Below are 15,034 nucleotides of genomic sequence, written 5' to 3'. Positions count from 1 at the left end.
AAATCCTTAGTTTTTCGAAAAATTCAAAGTTTTGTAAACAGAAAATTTATAAAAATGACCATATAATTGATATTCATGTCAACACCGAAGTGCTGACTACTGGGCTGGTGATACTATATTAAATATATATTAAATTGTAAGTGTTTTCAAAACCCCACACCTCACAGCCGTAGATGAGAACTGGCTGTACAAGGGCATCGAAAAGTCTCAGTTGTAAATCAACAGGTAAAGAGATATTTCGCAGTTTCCTGTAGAGTCCAAATAGAGACTTATTCGCATGGTTAGCTGCAAGTGTTCCTAGTGTCGTTCGAAGTACTGGACAATCTAGCTTGTGATAGCATATAATATACACATTTTGTATTTGTCTATAATTGCTAAAGGATCATATTTAGGCTAATGAACTATTCATTGCATTGTTTATCTTATCTGAATTTTATTCAAATTTTGTGTTCAATGGCAATAAGAATGGGATGGATAAAGTGTGCGTGTTTTTTTTATGTTTATTGCAAGATCTGAGTGTTTATTAATAGGTTTCTTTTATTTATCTCCGGAGTTCACCACAAGAAAAATGATTAAACAAAAAAAAAGTTAAAATGATTATGAGTTCCCTGAATTATGTTTTAGACACCGTTTTGTTAAAGATCAAGTAATTTCTAAATGCACACTGGAAAACAGTTGTATAACGCACTCAAAACAGACATTTGTATTAAATTAAAAAGAGATCCATTTTGATATGTTTTTGATGACTTATTGGGAATATATTGTCCGTCACTTAATTTCAGTTATAGACAAGAAAAAAGTCATTTTTTAAAGTCTGGAATACCTTTTTTCTTTATCAAATTTTCTGTAAAAAAACCCGGACCAATCGTCTAAAAACCCGGACGATTTCACAGTTGCTCTCGAAAAAACCCGGACAATAACAAACACTGATTATTTTGATTAAATACAAGGAAAATGTGCTTCTTTGGTGATCAAAACCTATTTAGTATTCAATATAAGATGGGTAGTAATGTCAAAACCTGTTACATGTATAATAACGAAATATCCGTTAATTGAACTTATTGCATGTTTTATAACCCGAAAAATACCGAACTACACTCGAAAAAATGGACCATATCACTCGAAAAACCGTGAACAGACGTACGAATATTTTGAAATGCGTTATTTTTCATTTAACATCCACATAAATTTCGAGTTGTCTCCCTTTGTACTCATTGAATTGTTAACACCGTATTAAGTTATTTAAACATTAGCTTTGAATATCGTAAATCAATATATAAAAATATTGATGTGATATTAAAAATTGGTATTTAAACTTTGAACCTGGTTACCTTGACTATTTACTTCCTTGTTATTGAATACACACCCCAACAAAGAACACCTCCGGTAATCAAATGTATATATCATACATTTTAAGATATATGTATATATTTATTCATTCAGATTGTATTTTTCTGTCAATATGTTGTTTTGCATAAAAACATGAAAAAGGCCAGATTGTACACGCAAAATGTGAAACTATATCATTCAATTATTTTATTTTATCTGTGATTTAAACGAAATGAAATTTTGCTGAATAATGAAAGATTAACATTGATAAAGAGATTGCTTAAATGAGATGAACTCCCTCAGGCAACATATATTTTTTTCTTATTAATAAAATTAACGGTACCAATTTTCTTGCACCATTAAATTGACTTTGAACTTGTCCGATCTAAAACAGAACAAGAATGTATTGACGTTTGTTCATCGTTAATTTAGACGTTTAATTTTGTTAACTTGAGTGTTTTTTTTGTCAGTTTTTTATAAATTTTCTGTTTACAAAACCTTGAATTTTTCGAAAAACTAAGGATTTTCTTACCTCAGGAGTAGATTACCTTAGCCGTATTTGGCACAACTTTTTGGAATTTTGGATCCTCAATGTTCTTCAACTTTGTATTGATTTGGCTTTTTAACTATTTTGATCTGAGCGTCACTGATGAGTCTTATGTAGACGAAACGCGCGTCTGGCGTATAAAATTATAATCCTGGTACTTTTGATAATTATTTACACCAATGGGTCGATGCCATTGCTGGTGGACGTTTCGTCCCCGAAGTTATCACCAGCCCAGTAGTCGGCACTTCGGTGTTGACATGAATATCAATTATATGGTCATTTTTATAAATTTTCTGTTTACACAACCTTGAATTTTTCGAAAAACTAAGGATTTTCTTACCCCAGGAGTAGATTACCTTAGCCGTATTTGGCACAACTTTTTGGAATTTTGGATCCTCAATGCTCTTCAACTTTGTATTGATTTGGCTTTTTAACTATTTTGATCTGAGCGTCACTGATGAGTCTTATGTAGACGAAACGCGCGTCTGGCGTATAAAATTATAATTCTGGTACTTTTGATAACTATTCCCACATATAACCATAAGTGGAAATTGACGGATTAACAGAAACACTGACCTTCTACGATAAAAATGCCAACATACATATAAACTGACTATTTAACTGCCATATTCCGGACTTAGTACAGGACATGTCGAGAAAAAAATGCTAGGTAAAACCTGAATTTTGGGCTAGCCAAATTTACAGTATGTATTGCAATGCTTGAAAAACCACTAAAATGACAACATAACGTAATAGTTATACAGTAAAAATAAACGAAAGAACACCTAAGACAGAAAAAAAACCATAAATGAACAAAATCATAATAATTAAATATCCAGATATCTTAATCATCTTAAAAGTCGAATTAATAAATGATTCAGTCATGTGCAGTCATTCAGCTCATCCGAAATTAAATACTGTTCAGAAAATTTGCTGACAGTTTATTTTGTACGCGTTCCTTAGTTACCCAGACAATTCAGTATGATGTGTGCAGGTAAATAAAAAATACTGGATAATCTGAACATAGACATTACAGGTCTTGATTGACTGAAAGCGAATTTGATCTTGAGTGTGAATAGTCTGGAAGTTGACTGAAAAAAATGGAATGACTTGATGATTTATTGTTTAATCTTAAAAGGTGCTCATATCAGATTGACCTTAAGAGACCAATATGTTTACTAGTTACCGTTTTACAGAACGACATGTCGTCATGTACTATGCAAGATAATATAAAACTAATTATTTTTTTCGAATAGCAGAGTCTCATGACTGTATATAATTTATATTTACAGATACAATGTCTGACTCTTCCGACAGTACATTTTGTGGAGTTTGTAAAGTTCGTCATATTACAAAAGTATCCGCTTATTGGTGTCCTGAATGCGATGAAGGGTTATGTACGGAATGCCATGATAATCATCACAGTATTTCGAAAGCAACACGAACACATGGTGTCATTTCTATGAAAAGGTATAGAAAACTTCCCGCATCAATTGCAAATATCTCAAATTTCTGCACGGAGCATGATATGAAATTTGAAAATTATTGTCCTCATCATAACAAACTATGTTGCCCGGCTTGTATTTCTACTATTCACCAAAAGTGTGTTGGTTTACAGCTACTTCGTGATGTTCTAAAGAATGCCAAGTCATCAACTTTATTTGATTCCATTGAGATAAGTATCAAAGACATAAAAAACAACATTGATGCAATCATAAAGGATCGCATAGATGATCTAACCAGGTTCCTCCACCAACGAGAAAAATGTCAGAATGAAGTCACACAATTGAGAATTACAATAAACTCTCATTTGGATGAACTAGAACAACAGATACAGACAGAACTAGATGCTGCCGAGATGAAGGTTAATTTAAAAACTAATAAATTGGTAGCAGATCTTTCACAGAAAACAAAATATGCAGATAAATTGCAGGAGAGCATAACATCCGTCAAGAAATATGGATCAAATCTTCAGGCATATATGGGTAGTAAACTAATTGAAGCTGATGTTGAAAAGGAAGAAAAATATCTCCAGACTTTAATAAAAGATGGAAGCCTTCAACAAAATATCTGGAAATGCAAAATTAATGATACAATAGGGATATTATCATCAATAACAACCTTTGGATTTATATCTGTAGAATTAGGGTCGTTATCAGTTATTTTCAATGCAGAAAGAGAAAAGCAGGCACAGATTTTTACGAAAATTCCCCAATCTATCCAGAGGACTGTTGAAGAAATAAAACTTACTTGTGCATCAACAATTGAAATGCCAGATGATTTGTTTAAGGGATCTGACATTCGTGGTGCCGTTGTTTTATCTAACGGACAATTTATATTTGCAGATTTGAGCCAACAGAGACTTATCATGCTCAGTATTGATGGTACTCTCTTGAAAACAGTTCAAGTAACTAGTGGGCCGTTTGACATTACCATCATTAGTGATAAAACAGTAGCCATATCCGCCATTCGTGCCGTTCAAATTATCGAAATCGACTCTGGGAATATTATAGAAAGTATTAAAACAAATGGTGAATGTCAAAGCATAGATTACCACTTCACAAAAAGAATGATAATATGTTATGTTAAATCAAAGGGAATTCAATCGATTCAATTATTCGACAAGACAATTTCAACAATCGTAAAAGCGAGAAGTGAGTCAAAGTCTGGTTCGATCTTCATTGCTGTCCAAGGTGACAACATCTACGAATCCAGAGCAGAACAGCATACGATTACATGCTATGCCGTTACTGGAATGAAACAGTGGGTGTTTAGCGACGCAGACTTGCTGGCTTATCCTTTGTCAATTTCCCTTGATGAAGATGCAAACATTTTTGTTTGTTCTTACTATACAAACAATATAGTTATCCTGTCGTCAGATGGGTCAAATGGTAAAGAGATTCTTACATTTGATGATAGAATATCGCGTCCATGTGCTTTGTATTTTGATAAAAAGAGAAAGAACCTGCTTTTTGCACAGATACGTGGACCAGCCGTTGTTTATAACGTGTCATAAAAGGGAGGAAATGTACCTTACAATCTAAAATCCGATTTAAAACATTTACGACCATATCATGACAGGACAAAAATCAGTTCAATTTTTTTGACAACTATCTGTCAAACTTTCATATATACACTGTATAATAAGTTGTGATCTCTTGTCATAACTTTCTGAACATGAATTTATATTAGTTTAAATGTCTGTTTCTGTCTATCCGGTAAATAAATATAATTCGTATCAAAGTGCCACTAACAATTTAAATTAATTCATTTTGAATAAAAGACAATACTTGATGAATTTCGTTTAAATTCTGACTGGATATTATTATGTTTTATATGTGTGTTACACTTTTATGTTATGTCGTTGTTCTCCTTTTATATATAATGAGTTTTCCTCATTTTAGTTTGTTACCCCGATTTTGTTTTTTGTCCATGGATTTACGAGTTTTGAACAGCGATATACTACTGTTGCCTTTATTTATATACTTCTTGAAACTATTCAATATTTAGTTGTTTTCTAATCACCATTAAATATATTCTTGTTTATATAATTGCTAAACGTTATTCAGACTATAATCTAAATTTTTCATTAAGAAAATACTACTGTTGTAAATTGTGGTAGTTGATCCGGAAGTTCTATCATTCTAGTGATAAACAAAAGATTCTGCCACTTCAGTGATCTTTCTGTAAAAAGTAAGTTACAACAAGAGTTCACATTCCCCTAAATTCGTGCATATTGAATATCATTTCTTCAAACATGTATTTAATCCATCTCAGATCATAATGTATTCAGAATAATTCACCGTATGTTCGATAAACAATACAAGTTGAAGTAATCATACATGAGAGGCGAAAGATAATAAACTGCCAATGACATTGGAAATAATGCAAAAACGGGGAAAAGACAATCAACAGTATACAAACACGAGATAAAAAATATACATTAAGGAAAAAGAAGCCGACCAAAAACCGGGGGAGATATATGCGCTCTGGCGGAAGGGTAGCCATGCAAAGTGGGAAAATGAAAACCACACCATATCAGCAAGATGTATTGTTCTGCCAAAAACCCAAACAATACTAAAATAGTTTCAACACTGACAAACAATTTGAAGAATGAGAAGCCACCCTAGGAAAAGAAAAAGATCTAAACAGACTTTAAGACTATTCAAACTATTCATGGTATTCACACACACACCCAACAATTTTCAATCTAGCAAGATTGGGAAAGTTGACTAAAGTTATTGTATACAATATAATTATCTTAACCTGTACACAAGCTTTTATCAAAACAATCGATTCAATTATTCGACAAGACAATGTCCGCAATCGTTAAAGCGAGAGTTGACTCACAGTCTGGTTAGATCTACATTGCAGTCCAAGGTGACAGTTTTAACTATTAACCTATATCAAATAGGGATTCGTTTCCATTTCATGTTTGAAAAAATGATATGGTTTGATGAAATAAAGTGTTACTAGTTCTTCAAAGCTGTCTTTAAGTTTTATACTCTCTTCTCACACACTGTTGAACTTTCTTCGCACACCCTGGTGTCGTTTTACAGATCTGCGTAGCAGCTGCAAGCTCTTAAATACCGAATAAGTCGTGAACTGTTATCCCACTGCAGGCAAAGTATATCGTACTATATTGTGCAAAATTGATAATTTAGAAGAACAAAAGTCGTCTCGATTGTCATAGATTCTGGTACAAAGGTTACAATGTATGTTAAATTCGTGGTATAAGTCTAAAAATGAGATAGATGAAGCCGTTTCTTCTGTTTCCTTAATTTATAGTTAATTTATAGTTCTAGGGGATATATAATTGAAACCAAATTAGACAACTTTTTATTGTTTAATGGGTACCAGCTGTCAAATTCTTGTTTACCGATTTGACTCAAATTCTCATATTTGAATTAAAACATACCAAAACGTATATCTAAATTACAATAATTCTGGAATAAACAGATAATAAATCATGAACTCGATAATGTATATCAGTATTTCGTGTGTATTTTAGTCTAGACACCCCTTATTAACTATTTAGAGAACCTCCGAATGCATGTACTGCCGACGATCACAGTTTTATAGGACTGATAGATTTCATGTGATAGGTTAACAAAGGCAATTAATGTTTTTACCGGAATAAGAATGATTTTTTTGTGAATCAAATCAGTCAACGAAATGGTCCGACTTTATTTCACTTTCAATGTTGACATTTTTTCCTTTAAGTGGCTGAACATGAATTATGCATGCGTAACTAATCCTTATTTAATGGGTTAAATTGAAAATCACATGGATACGGAATCAATGTGTTTAAATTATTCATTAGCAAGGGAATAATTCGACAGCCATATTTATTTGCTTATTTTGACAGAATTGAACCTAATTGTCAACTTTAAATGAATTATAATTTCTTTAGAAAATCAAACCAAACGAGATCATTCCCTTTTTTCATATCTCGTAGCCAGTACTCCTTTAATGGATAGTATATCAACAATATATCTGAATGGGAAATAAATTGACATACATTTCGTCGTTGATCTCCTAGTTTTTGATAGTTTTGCTTGTGTCTGAAGGAAATCCGATTCGTATAAAATTAAGAATCAGTCGGCAAAGAGGCGCACAGTTCGTTCCCATATGAATGTCCAAATTTAACAAATATGTTTTCAATAAGAAATTCCAGCATTCTGATCTCTCGGTCCTTTAATTTGTATAGCATGTTTTACCTTTTAGTTTACTATTAACACATATGCCATAGAGTATCCAAACGTTATAATTAATTGCTTATGCTACCATTTTTATGTTTAAAAGCATTGTGGATTATTTCTTTTAGACAAGTTTTAATAAACATTTAAACGTTTGTCAAAGTTCAGATAAAAAATATAGGCCATAGTATCAGGTAGGACGAACATGTGAGTAATAGATATTAGCCATCTCGCAGCTAAAAAAACTGTAAAGGTATGACCTATAACAATAGCAGTTGTTTCATTTAAAGGGACAATCCGCCAAAAAAAAAAAATGTTCCGAATGTATATAAAGCTCAAATTCATAAATATTTACCGTTTTCTACATACGATCCCCACCGATTTTAAAAATATTTATTCTCCACAAAAAGCCATCTTAACAGCACGCAGTTAAAGAAATCCACGTAAAAACTACAAACCGCAAGATACCCAACTAAGCAGGAACTAAAGAAGTCGTAATTACATTATATATGTAGTGACAATATTATATCTCTTATCAATCATAAATATGTATTACTCGACAATATAATGACAAATGCATACACAGATTCATGGATCCTAAAACCAATTATACCAAACATGATTTCTACCTATCGACAAGCCTTTTTCTTAATTAAAACGAAACAATGTTTTTTTTTTTAAATAACTATAGTCTGTTGTTTTTAACGTTGATGAAACATATTATTATAAAGGAATTATAGTTAAGGTTACGTTTATAGATTTTCTAGGTTAGTGTCATAATTAACTAATGGTGTTCCGCGTAAAAAAAGTTTTAATGAATTGATTTGTTAAAAAACTTATTAGTTTGAATATCACTTTGCATATTTCGCCATTCATTTACAATAAAACAATTTTGAAAAAAAAAACAATACGAAAGACTGACAGGAACCAACTACAACAACTGAAATACAGGCTACCGATTTGGGAAAGGTACACACAGAATGTGACTAGATAAAATCTGATGATGGGCGCTCAAACCCTGCAAATACTCGTGGACAGTGGTTTAACTTTTTGATTCTCTTTAATAAAGAGGGACGAAAAATACCAGAGGGACAGTCAAACTCATAAATCGAAAATAAACTGACAACGCCATGGCTAAAAATGAAAAACAAAAACCAAACAGACAAACAATATAGTCCGGCGGATACAAGCATATTTCAGACGAATTGTGCACATCCTGCTACAAGCATGCACTTTGGCATAGACCATCCTCAACTATTACTCTTTTATTTCAGATAGGGAGGCATTTAAAAAAAGTCTCACTTCCGGGAAATTCCAAAATGGCGGACATTGTACTTTAATCGGCTCAATATCAAAGGCTAGTATGTGAAAAGGTATTATTATCATGCTGCTATAACGATATTTGGTACAAACCTTTGTTATGTACTACTGATTTATTATATAGATTAGATGACTTTTAAAACCCTACTTCCGGTAAAATCCAACATGGCAGACATTGTACTAAAATAAGCTTATTTTCTAGAGAGAGTGATTGAAATGTGTTTTAACGTATTGCTACTATCATTAAATTGTGCATGAACCTTTCTTTGATGCCTCTAAGCGATACAATGTATGAGACATATGTCTTAAAACCCTTACTTCCGGTTATATTTTTCAAGGTGGACATAGAAAAATATATTTTTTTTATTTTGATATTCAACTTCTTTTCAAAATGTGAAGAACGTGGATTTTTTTTGTGGTGGTCATTACATTTTTGGCTTTAAGTTAATATCCTCTAAACCACTAATCATGTTCTGTAGTTGATATTTACAATGTTAATACAAAGTTAACACTTACGGTAATAAAAAACAATATGGAGTAAAAATGTCAAAAGATGAGTCCTCAATCCATATCTTCGATGTAGAGTTTTGGACAGACTGATTAAAACAAAAAAATCAAAAGTACCAAAACATTTTAATAAATTACCACTATTTGGCCAATAGAAACAAGTTAATTCCCAGTCACCACAACAATCACACGACACAGGACACAGGAGATTTGATTTTTCACATTTACAACAACCGCGGCAACCTTTCTTTAATCCACAGTGTGCAAGCTTCTGACAAAATGATGAGGCCTCAGAAAGAGTTTAAAAGAGATCCTCTTTCTCCCTTCGTCATCCATTAGCGCCTGGACTGGGTAGCATAAGAGCCAATTTCAAGCTCGTCCCCTAAACACATGTCTGTATATATTGTAAGTTTTGCATGCTGAAAAAAGACTAGACTAAGTTGAGGGAATAGCCTCAATTAGCCTTCCCTTTTGCGTCAATCGTAATTTCTTGCTTTTTAACCATGCTTACCCCATCTGATAAGTTTGTGCGATCTTACAGTAAACATCGCTGATTAAGTCGGTTCAATTATCGTTCTATATGTTAAAGTCACATCTTCAAATGCCATCAATGTCTCCCACGCAGTCTTTTTTCCCCTTTTCGAACAAACAGAAAAACGTATCACAACCGGTAAATACATGGATCACAATATGTGTGTGTGATCACTAATCGCTAGTGCATTTCAAAAGGTCATTGAAAGATATTTATCCAAAGCTTTTCCCCCTCCTAAACACAATCCGTAGTTTGTTTACCCCTATGTCACGGAATATCGAAACAGTAATGACAGCATCATCAGTAACGACTGTTCGAATAATGACTCGTTTAAGCTCGTGTTTCACTGCATCAGACACATTCATCATGATTTTAGTGTCATCCTTTTAATGTGATTATGGTGCATAATTTGAAATACATCACGTGGTGGTTAAGATAGAATATCCTGAACATGTGTTGCTACAAATACCATATGCATCCAATACTTCATCCACTCTTGTAACAGTTTCACGGTTTTTTTTAAGGTAAGGACATAATACACTATCAGCATACTCGTTACGAAACACCTTGAAACTGTAATAACAGTGGATGTACCTTAACAATACCGGTAGTTTGAAGGCTGCTACAAGAAACCAAAGCTACATTTAGGGGAAAGGGAACACAAAGACGAATTCAGGGTCGAAACAAATTTCTCAAAATTGGCAAAGTTTTCTGAGAGAAGACAACATTACGAAAGAACTTTTTAGTTTTTATTCACAGGAGCTTGCTCAATAGATTTTGAGGAAAAGGTAGTTGTATCAACAAATGCTCAGCATGTTCTGTGTTATCCACCACATGATGGTGTTTCAAGTTTAGCCCCATGTTAACATGAAGAGGCTTATACTAGAATCAAGATACATGTGTCTGATGCATTGATACACAGACTCAACTGAGTCATGCCTCGTACAGTCGATACTGATGTTGCCGTCATTGCTGTTTCGTTATTCCTTGACATAGGGGCAGACGAACTTTGGCCTGGCTTTGCATTTGGAAGTGGGAAAAACTTTAGATATGTATTTATCCATGACCATTCAAATGCACGTTTACTTGAAAGGGAACTTCGTTGTTGACATGGATGGCGTTTGAAGATGTGACTTTACGATTTAGAATGATGATTGATCAGCCAGCATCACCATATATGGATTTGATAATGTAATTGATAAAACGATACGTGTTTTTTGATGGGGTTTACGAAGCAAGAAAACATGTTTTTGGAAGAGGAAAGACTTATTGGTGCTATTTGAACGACTCGGTCTATTGTTTGTCAGTTTTGGATGAGTAAAGAGCTTGAAATATTTTTCTATGCTAAATAATCCAGACGCTAATACGACTCGGTCTAGTTTTTTTCAGCATGTAAAACGTGCAATATACCTTGACAGGTGTGGATGAGTAACAGGGCTGGAATTGGTTCCAATGCTTACTATTCCAGACGCTTATGAATAGCGATGAGAAACATATGATCCATTGGAACCCTTTTGGACAACTCTTTGTGAGGCCTTTTGCCTTATCAGGAGCTTTTACATTATTAAAATAATACCACGGTCTTTGTAAATGAGGAAAATCAGCTCTCCGATTGAGAATAAACATGTATTTGTGGCCATGAATCAGTAATCTTAAAGATGTTTTAGGTCTTTAGTTATTCTATTTGATTTTAATCAATCTATCCAAAACTCTACATCGAAGATATGGACTGAGGACAAATCTTTGAAATTTACGCCATATTGGTTTTATTTACCGGAAGGGTTAACTTTGTTTTTAAACTTTAACTATATAAAAAAATAAGTGGTTTAGAGAATAACCTAAAGCCAAAAGTTAAATGACCACCACAAAAAAAAAACCATTTTCTTTACATTTTGAAAAAAAATATATTTCTCTGTCCTCAATTTTGATTATAACCGGAAGTAAGGGTTTTTAAGACATTTGTCTTATACATTGTATTCATTAGCAGCATCAAAGTAAGGTTCCTGCACAATTTAATGATAGTAGCAATACGTCAAAACACATTTAAATCACCCTCCCTAAAAATAATGTTGGCTTTTACCGGAAGTAGGGTTAGTAAAGACATCTTATCTATATAATATACTCAAAAGTAGTACATAACAAAGGTTAATACCAAATATTATTATAGCAGCATGATAAAAACACCTATTCATACACTAGCCTTTGATACTGGGCTGGTTTCAGTATGATGTCCGCCATTTTGAATTTTACCGGAAGTGTGACACTTTTTCAAATGCCTCCCTATCTGAAATAAAAGAGTAATAGTTGAGGAAGGTCTTTGCCAAATTTCATGCTTGTAGCTGGATGTGCGCAATTTTCGACAAAGCTGCCGTACTATTGGATATAAGTCGCCATTTTGAATGGTCTATCCTTCTTTAAATAAAACAAAAAAGTTTTTGGTAGCCTTTGAATTATATAAAATTAATACATTTTATGTATCCTTTGTTGTATTGTTTATAGAAAGAGTTCATGCTACGTATTGTTGAAAAGTTGTTGCATATATATATGACAAAATACCCATATGGTACAAATGGACTGGCCTGTTTATAAACAAACGAGTATATACTCATATGGTCCGACAATGTGAATATACGCATATGGACATGATCATACGCGTATGGTCAAATTTTCTTATGGTCCGGAACATTTCCATGTTATATTAATTACTTTTCAATTTACTTTCAAGTAGATTGTTTGTTGTTCATTTTTGAAAATCTGAAGATGACCGATGTTTACCTCCTACGTTATTATTCTCTGATGGGGAGTTATCTCAAGGACAACGCTTTCTGGACGACATTTATATGAAATAAGAAATTAGAAAAAGGAAACGATCCATTGCTTCAGTTTCAAATCGCAGGATAAAAAATATTCTAAGAAACGGAAAGTATATAATTTTTTTTTTACATGTTACGAAAACAAAAATTAATTTGGCGAACCTGCTTTTCTAAAGAAATTTAAAAGCTCATACTAATACAATGTGTGTGTTTTCCGACCCGACGCTAATGATGTTTTATACATTCTGTTGACTTACCATACCTTTAAAATTTATACTTTATATATTCATGATATTCAATGTTTTGAATAAATGTTTATTTTGATACACGGAAGACGTCTATAAACACAATATCACTGCTATCAAAAGTAAAAATACGGAAGCAACGTTGAATTATTACTTAATATGTAAAGTACTACATATATTTAAGCTTCTCTAAGTTAGCTTACCTTTATAAGTATACACAAATTGGCTTTTTACGTTTTTGTTTGACATCGTCAAATGCTCACAACATGTAAACATTATTATTATCGAAAGAATTTCTTTAAGGAATGACTGTAATATTTTTTTCTGTCTATGAAGAAATAACATAAAAAATGTGGTGCACACTGAATAACGAGCGTAGCGGGTTATTTAACACTGTGCACCACATTTTTTATGTTATTTCGAATAGACAGAAAAAATAGTACAGTCATTTCTTATAATTTAATTCTAAATTCCATTTTAAACCGTAGAAAACCATGAAAAAACGTTGATGAAGTCACGGTCACATGACTTAATTATGTCTATGGGCTGATAACAAAATAATATCAGCCAATCAGAAGACACGTTACATCCAAAATTAAATTATTCCAAGATATATTAGAAACAATACCAGATGAATGTCTGTTTTCGGTCAGAAGAATTTACAATTACTATCTTGAACAAATCGACTTGAATATGCATCCATTTTTTATTTGACCAACACTCTCAACTTGAAAATCTGTCATAGTCATTTACAATGATAGAAATCGATCAAAAACATGTTATGCTACAACGACGTATTGTTTGACTCAAGGGGGACCAGTATTTGATTGACTAAAAAATGTCCATATTTTTGTTATTCTGACATGCAACAGTACTTGTTCGTTGAATTGTAGACATATTACGTTACTTTATCAATGAAAGATTGGACACGTATTTCACATTCACACTGAATAAAACCGTGTTGAACGGATAAAAAAGTATAAAAATAAAAATACTAAACTCAGTATAATTTCAAACGGAAAGTTTATAAACAAAACGCAAATTCCAAATCTCAAATTGTGTTAAAAGAAATTAGTTCATAACTCGTTATAAATAATATGTAATTGACTAATATTTGATCCAGTTTAGTCGATATTCATCATGAATTTTAAACACATATGTGAGAAAATCAGGTATAAAATCAGGAACATGTCTTATTGATTAATTGCAGTTGCTACGTTTAACCTGAATCATATGATGTTTCAAGACCTATATCATTAATATTAATGTTGGAAGTTCAATATATGTGCTTAGTACAATGATTTTATTATGTAGACTTAAAAGATATGTTAAATGTAGTCGTTTACGAGAATCTTCGATCTTCATTTTTTTGTGATCACTCTAGTTGAAACGAGACGGTTTCTAATGGGCAGAATATTTTTTTTTTAATTTGTTATTGTTTCCATGCGCTGGTATTTCAAAAATTTCTGCAGTCTTCGAAAGTATTTCACTATAATGTTCATGTGTTTTAACGTTTGACAAACCATCTCCGTTTTTTGAATTTAAATAATTGAACTTTAACTTTTACGTTATGGGAAAGAAAAAGGATAGCGAAAACTCTCTCTTCGTCACTCATGACCGATTATTTTCAAGTGTGTATCATCTAAGGGCTATTAACACCTTTTTTTAATTACGTAAACAGTCTGTACAATCAAATTCCCTTTTGACATTCTTGTGAACACAACTGATTTCAAAACGTGAATTTCGATTTGCTGTTGATTTTTATTTTTTTATTTACTATAACGAATGTAAGGACACGATAGTTCTGCATTGTAAGAAAGGAGTTTGCATTTTTCGCGTTTAACACAATATTACATTTTTTGCTTTTAGATATCTATTTTATATTTAAATTGTATAACCTTCGAAAGCTTGTAGTCACACGTGCATCCTTTTCTAGAAGAAATGTCAAAATCCTATTGAATTGATTTAAGGAAAGTAACAAAGTAAATGTATTCGTTTTCGATGTGTCTGGTTTCGTATACGCCTATCATGAATATTGATAA

At 32.4% G+C, this 15,034-nt stretch overlaps 1 protein-coding gene across 1 annotated transcript; it reads left to right on the top strand.

Annotated features, from left to right (window-relative positions):
- The first annotated feature begins 2,857 nt into the window (after nt 1-2,857).
- Nucleotides 2,858-4,892, top strand: LOC139484257 (uncharacterized). Its single transcript, XM_071267993.1, has 3 exons — nt 2,858-2,870; nt 3,169-3,233; nt 3,495-4,892. The coding sequence occupies exons 1-3, from the start codon at nt 2,858-2,860 to the stop codon at nt 4,890-4,892; spliced, it is 1,476 nt and encodes a 491-aa protein (XP_071124094.1).
- The last annotated feature ends 10,142 nt before the right edge of the window (nt 4,893-15,034 follow it).

The sequence above is a fragment of the Mytilus edulis genome, chromosome 8, assembly GCF_963676685.1.
Source record: "Mytilus edulis chromosome 8, xbMytEdul2.2, whole genome shotgun sequence".
Classification (NCBI taxonomy): Eukaryota; Metazoa; Mollusca; class Bivalvia; order Mytilida; family Mytilidae; genus Mytilus; species Mytilus edulis.
The sequence above is the reverse complement of the archived record's forward strand: the minus strand, read 5'-3'. Positions and strand labels throughout refer to the sequence as shown.